We start from the raw sequence: 9,215 nt of genomic DNA, 5'->3' as shown, positions 1-9,215 counted from the left end.
CCCTCCTGGGCAGAGACAACTTGTTGCCGATCGCGGTGGAACCAGGCGCTGGGAGCCGCTCGGCCCAGGGCGTTTATTTTGGCATTTGGAAGTGGCTTTCTCCGCGGCGAGTACTGGTGTGGAGTGCGGGGCTTTTGCTGGTGCCTTTTACCGGCCGAAGAAGAGGAGGCTTTTTTTTTCCCCCCTCTGCGTTTGTGCGAGGCCGGGGGGTGACTGATCGCCGGCTGGAACTCGGTCTGGAGGGGCTGGGGGGGGGGGGAGGGGGGGAGGGAAAGTTGTTTGGTCCGGCGGGGAGGGTGGGGGAAACTGACGGGAGGACATGCAGGCTCGCTACTCGGTGTCCAGTCCCAACTCCCTGGGAGTCGTGCCTTACCTCGGCGGGGAGCAGAGCTATTACCGGGCCGCAGCGGGAGGGGGCTACACCGCCATGCCGGCCCCTATGAGCATGTATTCGCACCCGGCCCACGAGCAGTACCCGGCCGGCATGGCCAGAGCCTACGGACCTTACACCCCGCAGCCGCAGCCCAAGGATATGGTGAAGCCCCCCTACAGCTACATCGCCCTCATCACCATGGCCATCCAGAACGCGCCGGACAAGAAGATCACCCTGAACGGGATCTACCAGTTCATCATGGAGCGCTTCCCCTTCTACCGGGACAACAAGCAGGGCTGGCAGAACAGCATCCGCCACAACCTCTCGCTCAACGAGTGCTTCGTCAAGGTGCCCCGGGACGACAAGAAGCCCGGCAAGGGCAGCTACTGGACGCTGGACCCGGACTCCTACAACATGTTCGAGAACGGCAGCTTCCTGCGGCGGAGGCGGCGCTTCAAGAAGAAAGACGCCGTCAAGGACAAGGAGGAGAAGGACCGGCTGCACCTCAAGGAGCAGCCCCAGCCCCGGCAGCACCCGCAGGCCGAGCAGGAGAGCGGCGGGGCTGGGGGCGCGGCGGGGAGCGGGGCCGGCTCGCAGCAGCCGCCGCCGGTCCGCATCCAGGACATTAAGACCGAGAACGGCACCTCGTCTCCCCCGCAGGCCGTCTCGCCTCCCGGCGGGGGAGCGGCGGCCCTCAGCAGCGCCGTGCCCAAGATCGAGAGCCCGGACAGCAGCAGCAGCCTGTCCAGCGGCAGCAGCCCCCACAGCAGCCTCCCCTCCAGCCGCTCGCTCAGTCTGGAGGCGCCCGACCCGCAGCACCAGCCGCACCACAGCCAAGGCTTCAGCGTGGACAACATCATGACCTCCCTGCGGGGTTCGCCTCAGGGCGCCGGCGAGCTCAGCTCCAGCCTCCTCGCCGCCTCCGCCGCCTCCTCCTCCGCCACCTCGTCCCGGACCGGCATCCCCCCCTCGGTGGCCCTCGGCAGCTACTCCCCGGGCCAGAGCTCCCTCTACAGCTCGCCCTGCAGCCAGGGCGCCAACCCGGGCAGCGGGGCCGCGGCCGGGGGCACCTACCACTGCAACATGCAAGCCATGAGCCTGTACGCCGCGGCCGCCGCCGCTGGGGGAGGCGAGCGGGCCGGCCACCTGGCCAGCAGCGGGGCCAGCCCGGTGGAAGACCCCTTGCCCGACTACACCATGCCCAGCAGCAGCAGCGCCTCCTCGCTGAGCCACGGCAGCTTGAGCACGGCGGCCGGCCACCAGGAGGGGCACCACGCGCACCAAGGGCGCCTGGCCTCCTGGTACCTAAACCAAGCCACGGCGGCGGGAGACCTGGGCCACTTGGCCAGCGCCGCCGGCTACCCCGGCCAGCAGCAGAACTTCCACGCGGTGCGGGAGATGTTCGAGTCCCAGCGGCTGGGCTTGAATAACTCGCCGGTGAACGGGAATAGCAGCAGCTGTCAGATGGCCTTTCCCTCCGGCCAGTCTCTCTACCGCACCTCAGGGGCTTTCGTGTATGACTGCAGCAAGTTCTGACCAAAACCGGTCCCAGCGGGCCCCCCACCCCACCCCGAACAATACAGAAAAAAGGCCAAACTTCAAGCAAGGACTAGATCTTTTCTTTAACAAACCAAGCCGCCTCCTGCAAGCAGCGAGCGAACTCTCACATAGTTTGTACAGAGACAGCCAAAAAAAAAAAAAAAAAAAAAAAAAAACTTTGAAAATAAAAAAAAAAAAAAAAAAAAAAAAATAAGTCATGCCTTGGTTTGTTAAAAGGACAGTGTTACTCCAAATAACACGTAAGTTTTTTATTGCTTTTGAGAAATACTCTCTCCCTCCCCCATCTCATAAGGTATTATTATGCCCTGTGTTTAAAAGAGGATAAAAATATGCAGTATAGATTACAAGCTCCTCCCCCTCTACCCCGAAGGACTTGTTTTAAAATGTAAATTGCGACATAGTAATTTATTTTTAATTTGTAGTTGGATGTTGTGGACCAAACGCCAGAAAGTGTTTTCCCCCCGAAAACGGACATTACAATTGCCTGAAACGTTGATTTCTTTTTCATTACATATAAAAAGGGAAACTGTATTAATCTTATTCTATCGATTTTTTTCTTGAAAATATTCTGAGGTATTGCATTGTTTGTTTATTAATAAATTACCATTCAATTGGAATACCTGACACGTCTGGATACTTTCATACATTTTTTAAAATGAAAGACTTCATGGCTAACGTTGGCGATGGAACAACTCGTTCCCCTCCGCACAAATCCCAGCGACCGCTTAGAAACTGCCAGCTCGGCCTTTTTCTCTCTCTTCTGCAATATGTTCCACTTAGTCAGCTTGCTTTATCCGCTAGGAGAAAAAAATACTTTCCCATGGCAGATGTAACATGGCAAATAAACGAACACGTTTTCTTAGCACTGATTAGACAGGACCTGGGAAATATTTGACCATACATAATAGTATCACAATATTCTATATTTAATATATGCCTATATTGCTTATAGGGATATCTTAAATACTGTCTCCTATATATGCAATTTTCCCTCTGGGTAGTGTGTGTATATATACACACACACATACTTGTATCTAATCGACATAGTACAGATTTTATATAGGAGACATTCTATAATATATCTCTAAATGTAATGAAAGAATATAAAAGATCTGTGCTCTATAGAATTAATAATTATATATACACACACTAAACAGGTTATGTAATATACAGTTTTAAAGTACAGTTTTAATCCTTTGTCTTATAAAATGAAGCCGTTATTTAAAAAAAAAAATCTCTTCCCTTCCCTGCCAACCTCAGCCCAAAGCTATGCCTTTTTTTTCCTTTTTCTTTTTTCTTTTTTTTTTAATATAAAGAACGTTGCTGCTTTGTTGGAAATAACTAGCTGCTCTTCTGAATAAAATTATTTTAGGAGGACTTTGTATGGGAGAGTTGTTCTTACGTATTTTTTTCTTTCCCACCCCCATTTCTTTCTTTCTTAACTCAGAAGAAAATACCAGGGTAGATGACTCTTCCAGAGGGTGATGCCTTGTCAGATAAAGAATCTCGCCTTCTGGTCAATTTACAATTAGATCTTAGGGGCATTCAGGATCGCCTTCTCCCTTTGTAAATAACTAAGAAAATGTAATAAATTCATTAGCTTAGAATGAGCCGCCCTGTCAGTCAGACTTTGGAAAACGATTATTTGATTACAGATATTTAGGGCCTAAAGTTTGCTTTAGATAATACAGTTTCCTATCAGCCGTTCTTATCTAAAGGCAACACTTAGCAGTAATTGCTGTTGCATTGTTAAAGATTACACTGTAAATAAATACAAGGTAATTTCAGTAAAATCTTTTTATTTGGCTTCTGGGTCGCCTCTCCAAAGCAATAATCTAAAATTCAGAAAATGTTATATACAGCTCGAATACACGGTTCGATTTTCTTTCGCAAAAAAGTGGTTTGGAATATATTTAATATAACCTCCTACACGCTTACTCTCCCCCCCCCCTTTACTGGCTCTAAGTAGCTATTGTGTATATATTTACACAATATAGTTTAGTCGATAAAGATGAAATTGAGATAACAAGGTTTTGTTTGTGGTAAAGCACAGCAACAATCTAATCTCTGTTTGCCAATTATTTTTCTCCATCAGAAGCGATACAAAATGTTGCATAGCAAAATTTCTAGGCTTGTTAACTTTATTACTGAGAAAGTGACGTTTACTAATTTTTAGATGGGAGTAGCTTGATGTTTAAGTACCCCCAGGCTTCAAACAGGTGCCGATTCTTTCGTGACATAAATATTTTTATATTTGTAGCCTAGGCTGAGATCAGTCCCTGGAGGAAGAGATTCTCTGACTTACTTAAAAACGGAGGGATATTTCCACTCTAGCGTTTCAGCTCTTTCTGTTTTAAAAGCAGATCAGAAGCATGGCAGCAGCAGCAACAAAACTGTGTTTACCATGGAGCTGTCTGTATGGTAATTTCTTTGACTTTTTCCATTTAATTAACTTAATTATAGACTGTACCGAGATAATTGCCCGTGCCATTTGTCTGTTAGACTCTGTTGCTTGTGATTGTTATTGTTTTAGTTGGTTAAAACTAGGTTCCAAAGTCTTCAGTTGTTGTCTCAGCGGTCTGCAAAAATAAAATGTTAAGGGGAAGGCGGGAATAAATAGCACAGCAAACCAGTGTTAGCTTTGATTGTTTAATCACCCGTTGGATTGCGAGCGGGGTTAGTCGGTGGGGGAGTCTGAACAAGCGTCGGATAATTACTCCTACTGTCAAAGCAGCCCAGGGACTCTAACAGAGACGACCCGCTTGCCCCATGAGTGGCTAAGCACCAACGCCTGGTGAACAGGGCTATGCTCTTTCTCTCACTGTCTCTCTGAAAATTGGCGTTGCTGGCTTCTGTGAGCTGAGCCTGCCTGATGCAGGCTGTTGTTATTAACTATTTACTCATCAATTGCCGCCTTCTTTTGTTGTGAAGACACACGTGGGCTGAGGAGCACGGTCACAGGTGGAGAGATCAGAGACATTTCATTCTTCACGCGTCACAGATAGTTGGACTTTGCCTTGTTGCGTTCCTAGCAGCCCCTCTTCGTTTAAACAGGGGGAAAAAACAGGATTTGATGTTTCAGACGGTTCTGTGCTGCTCCTTTGGGCTGTGTGACCTGATTGTGCATTGGATGTTAGCAAATGAAAACATCACCATCAGTTTATCGGGTATTTCCATTGATTTGTGTGTGCACGCGCGCAGTTGTAATACATACAAGGCGCTGGTGGTGTTACTACAACGCTAAGGCAAATGGCTCTCCCTCATTTCGTTTAGGAAGGAAGAAGTGGATTTGCTAGCCGCACACTTTTTTTAAACGCAGAAAATGAGAATGTAAATAATATTAGTGGGTGCTTAGAGTCTCCGTGGTAGACCGTGACTCAGAGCAAATTGGCAAAGGTTACCTCAATAGATAGCTAGGTAATATAATTAGGTGCTCTCCTACTGTTGATCAGCTGTTCTGATACAACTTTCAACCTAACATTTAGAATAACGATGGGAGGGAGGGAAATAAAAAGTTGCTTTTGGCCCGTGATACGTTGCTGCTGATAAAGGCTAAAAGGCTCGGAGACGATTGGGAGTCTTTGTTAGGAAAGTTTTTGGACTCTGGCAAATGTTGACAGGGGTTCTTCTTTGCAGTTTGCTGCGTTTCCCTCCTTGTAGGCAAACATTTTGCCTTTAGGACATAAACTTCCAGCAGTTCAGAGAGGGAGCCCAGCTCAGAACAAGCGATCATCCTTGACGTTCATTCAACCAATAATAGATTCTTTCCCTCCCCCCTCCCCCCGTGAGAAATAGGAAAAGCAAACCATACATTCTTATTATACACGATAACCACCCAGTAGCGATCGGTCTGACACCAAGCTCAAGTAGAGATGAGTATCAAACCCTGTAATGAATTTGCAAGGAACTGGATCCAATGAAGCAGATGAAAGATGCATCTATGAACCCCTTGCATCTGTGGTGTTATCCTTCAAACAGAGTGGGCCACATTCTGCACTGACATACATCCCGGGTATCTGCATTAACTTCAGTGGGGTTGAGTAGGTAAATGGTTAGCTCAATGTTTGGGTCAGTATTTTTAAGTTAAAACTAAATTTGAAAACACTGTTAACTATTCGCTTTTCTCTCGGGGGAAAAAATTGTTCTTGTTTTTGGCCCTAGATAATATTGTATTTTAGCTGATTAAATATGATTATTTCCTAATCCATCAGTTAAACGAAGCCAAAATTAATTTTAAATTCCATTAAATTGAAAGGGGAAATGCTCCTTTCCTAGATAATTTCCCTCTTTTATCTTAAAAAAAATTGTATATTTTTCACATAGAGAAATGACGCATTTAAATAATTTAAAAGCCTTGTTGAACATATTTACATGTATTTACCCACACATGCCAGGTAAGAATAAAACTAAACTGGCGGGTATATTTTTGTTCAGGATGCAATATATTCGTTAACATTATTTCAAGGCTTTACTGAATACTCACGAAGTTCAGAAAAAATATGTTTCTAAGGAAGCTTGAGAATATTTTTTTCCATATGTGGACTTCAACGTCATAATCTTCGCGTGTTATTAGTAACCCTTGTGGTTTACATTGTATTCAAATCCTTTTTAGTTCCAACAACAATCTCTCTTTTCCTTTGTTCTCTCGTCCCTCCTCCCCCCCCCCCCCCCCCAATGCTAAAGCTGAATTAAGCGAACATTCTGTTTATGGAAAGCCACCTCAAGGCTTCAATCATTTTGTGTGTTTCAAGTTACACGTTCTAACATGGGCCCATATTTTGTGGCTAATATTTTTAATGTAACCAGTTACTTAGCATTAGGATATAGAAAAAAGTGTATTGTTCCGGATAACACCTGAACGTTAGTTATGCATTGAATAAGACAGTATATGTGTCATGTGTAGGTGTGAGTGAGAGCGTGCTTGCATGACTTTTAGAAATACTTGCTCCCTTGGCAGTGTATTAAGTCATAGCGTGCCCTCCAGGTTTATCCAGATTTCATTGATTTTTAGAAGGAGGAACTTCTCATTTAAAATTTCCCCATTATTGTAGCTGGTTCATTTTTGTTCTCTTTCGGGTTCATTCGTTACTGTTCAGTCCATTGCTCGTTTTTTAACTTCTTTTTAAGCCGAGTTCCTTAATAAAATAAGTGGGTCAAATAAATTTTGCGATTCTTGGTAGGTGCTTGAAGCATATGTTTAAGTGTGTGTGTATGAGCGAGAGAGATGGAACTAGGATATGGCTTTATCAGGGCGGGCGCGAGAAACCTGCTAACCAAGAGCTTTCTATATATGAAAAAGCATAATGCGACCGCTCACCTTTTTCCTGGCTGGAGTAACAGCTGTAGTAGAATAGGACCATTTTCTGTGCTATCCCAGAATCTTCCTCGATCATTTATCTGTGTCTATTCCAAATATCCTCTCCCTCTTGCCGCTTACCACAGCTCTCTGTGTGTTTGCAGAGGCTAGAGCTCAGGAGTGTTTTAATGTGCTGGCAAATACGCACAAAGGTAGCGCGGTGGTGGGATGAATTTTGTCCCTCCAGTTTTAATTATGATCAGGCTCATAAAGCCATTCTCTTCTTTCCAAAGTCATAAACAAACGTCGCGTTAGGTCGCGATTGATGGTGTCTCGTGCCATAAAAGCCGGCCAGGTCAGGAAGGAATAAAATTCAATCAGAGCTGCGGCATCATTTTTCAGGGGATGGAAAGACAGAAAGGGAGACGGAGGTCAAGGGAGAGGATGTCACCATTTCACAACACACCGGAGGAGGAGGAGGAGGGAAGCGTTAATGAGCTATTGTTTTTATCAAGTGGAGTCTGATTTAATCAAACAATCGCTAGATGAGTGGGAGAGGGGTGGAAGACTAGGCGGGCGAGTTTTAAATCCCAGCTCTTTGGGTATTAGCACCTCTGAGCCCACTCTTACCCATCTTTACACGGTTGGTTCCTTTATTCAGTGGGGGCTAAAAGGGTGAGGGAAGTGTTGTAGGAGCATGCAACTCTCTAGTACAGGAAAGTCTGGCTGTGTTAAAAGTGTATTAATCGAGTGTTCCTGGGGAAAATAAGTCCTAATGAGCCGAACCCTGACAATTTGTGGGGTCAGAAGACTGGATCAGGGGCTTATCAGGGATCGGTGAAGAACAGTTCAGTGATTATTTTTCTCCTTTGTATCAGTCTTATAATTTATGTTTTAAAATGGCTCACTGGACAAAACAAAACCCTACACAAATCATCATGTGAGTGTTAAGATCTCTTGACTTGCTGGTGGAGACACTGCTCGGTTTTTGTTTTGTTTAAAACAAAACCTCCCTCCCACCATTGTTTTCCTTTAACCATTAACATAATTTTGTATGAGCTGTCCTGGTTTTAGCATGGGTGAGTTGTGCTAGGTTCCGATTTAATATTTGCTTGATCCTTTTGACAAAGTCTGTTTGAGCTGCTGGGCCGAGTTTTCCTTCAGTGTCATGCTGGTGTAAACGGAAAGCAGAATTCGGCGCAACCGATTAGAAATAATGGGGAGGGGGGCTAGATGAGGGAGAGGTTTAAGGGGATATATTGCACAGCCCCGCAGGCGTCACCAAGTTCAGCACACCCAATCTATGAAAAATCAGTAGAGGACTAACAAACGAGCGGACGGTCCAGTTGTGGGTTGGCTTTTGTTTGTTTGTTTGTTTTGGGTTTTTTGTCTTCTTGTTCTTGTTGTTGTTTTGTTTAAGAAAGATTGAAACGACAAACGTTAGAAAAGCTATTATGAGTGTAAAATTGAAGAAAATGGACCATATCCGCCTTACTGAAAACAAAAAGCCATGCACGAAGCATTCTTTCTTTTGTTACATTTATTTCCAGACATTCTATTAGTTGCTAGGAGGAGACCTTCTGTTTTGTATTATATATTATATATAATGTGTTTACTTGACTTTTTCCCCTGACTGACTTTAAATTTGCTGGCATATTGAGCATATTATGGGAGACTGAGGGCAACTGGAATTTTAAGTGTCTGTGTAGTGTGCTCCGGTGAGTGCTTACGCACCGATGCCCATACACATACGTCCAGGCTCTGGGTATGTCTTGTGTCTCCCACAGCTTCACCCCAGGGTTTTGGGAGTGAGACACTGCTATTCCAACCCAGGGAGTCTAGTTCCAATGCCTGCTTTATTAACTGTAACAATGACTACAAAAATTAGTTTGTCCCCGCCAGCAAGGCGAGATCTCCAGCTCATTTTCCTCTGGACTGAAAGCGGATTAACTATGCCGAACACACTTATTGCTGCTGAGACAAGAC

The 9,215-nt window shown here is 45.5% G+C and overlaps 1 protein-coding gene across 1 annotated transcript; it reads left to right on the top strand.

Annotated features, from left to right (window-relative positions):
- The first annotated feature begins 316 nt into the window (after nucleotides 1-316).
- On the top strand, nucleotides 317-2,076 carry FOXC1 (forkhead box C1). The gene has a single exon (XM_024204073.3). It carries the CDS (start codon nucleotides 320-322, stop codon nucleotides 1,907-1,909), a length of 1,590 nt encoding a protein of 529 aa, XP_024059841.2. The 5' UTR covers nucleotides 317-319; the 3' UTR covers nucleotides 1,910-2,076.
- The last annotated feature ends 7,139 nt before the right edge of the window (nucleotides 2,077-9,215 follow it).

The sequence above is a fragment of the Terrapene carolina genome, unplaced genomic scaffold (genome assembly GCF_002925995.2).
Source record: "Terrapene carolina triunguis isolate 2854851 unplaced genomic scaffold, T_m_triunguis-2.0 Scaffold53, whole genome shotgun sequence".
NCBI lineage: Eukaryota > Metazoa > Chordata > Testudines > Emydidae > Terrapene > Terrapene triunguis.
This window is presented reverse-complemented; position numbering and strand designations above follow the sequence as displayed.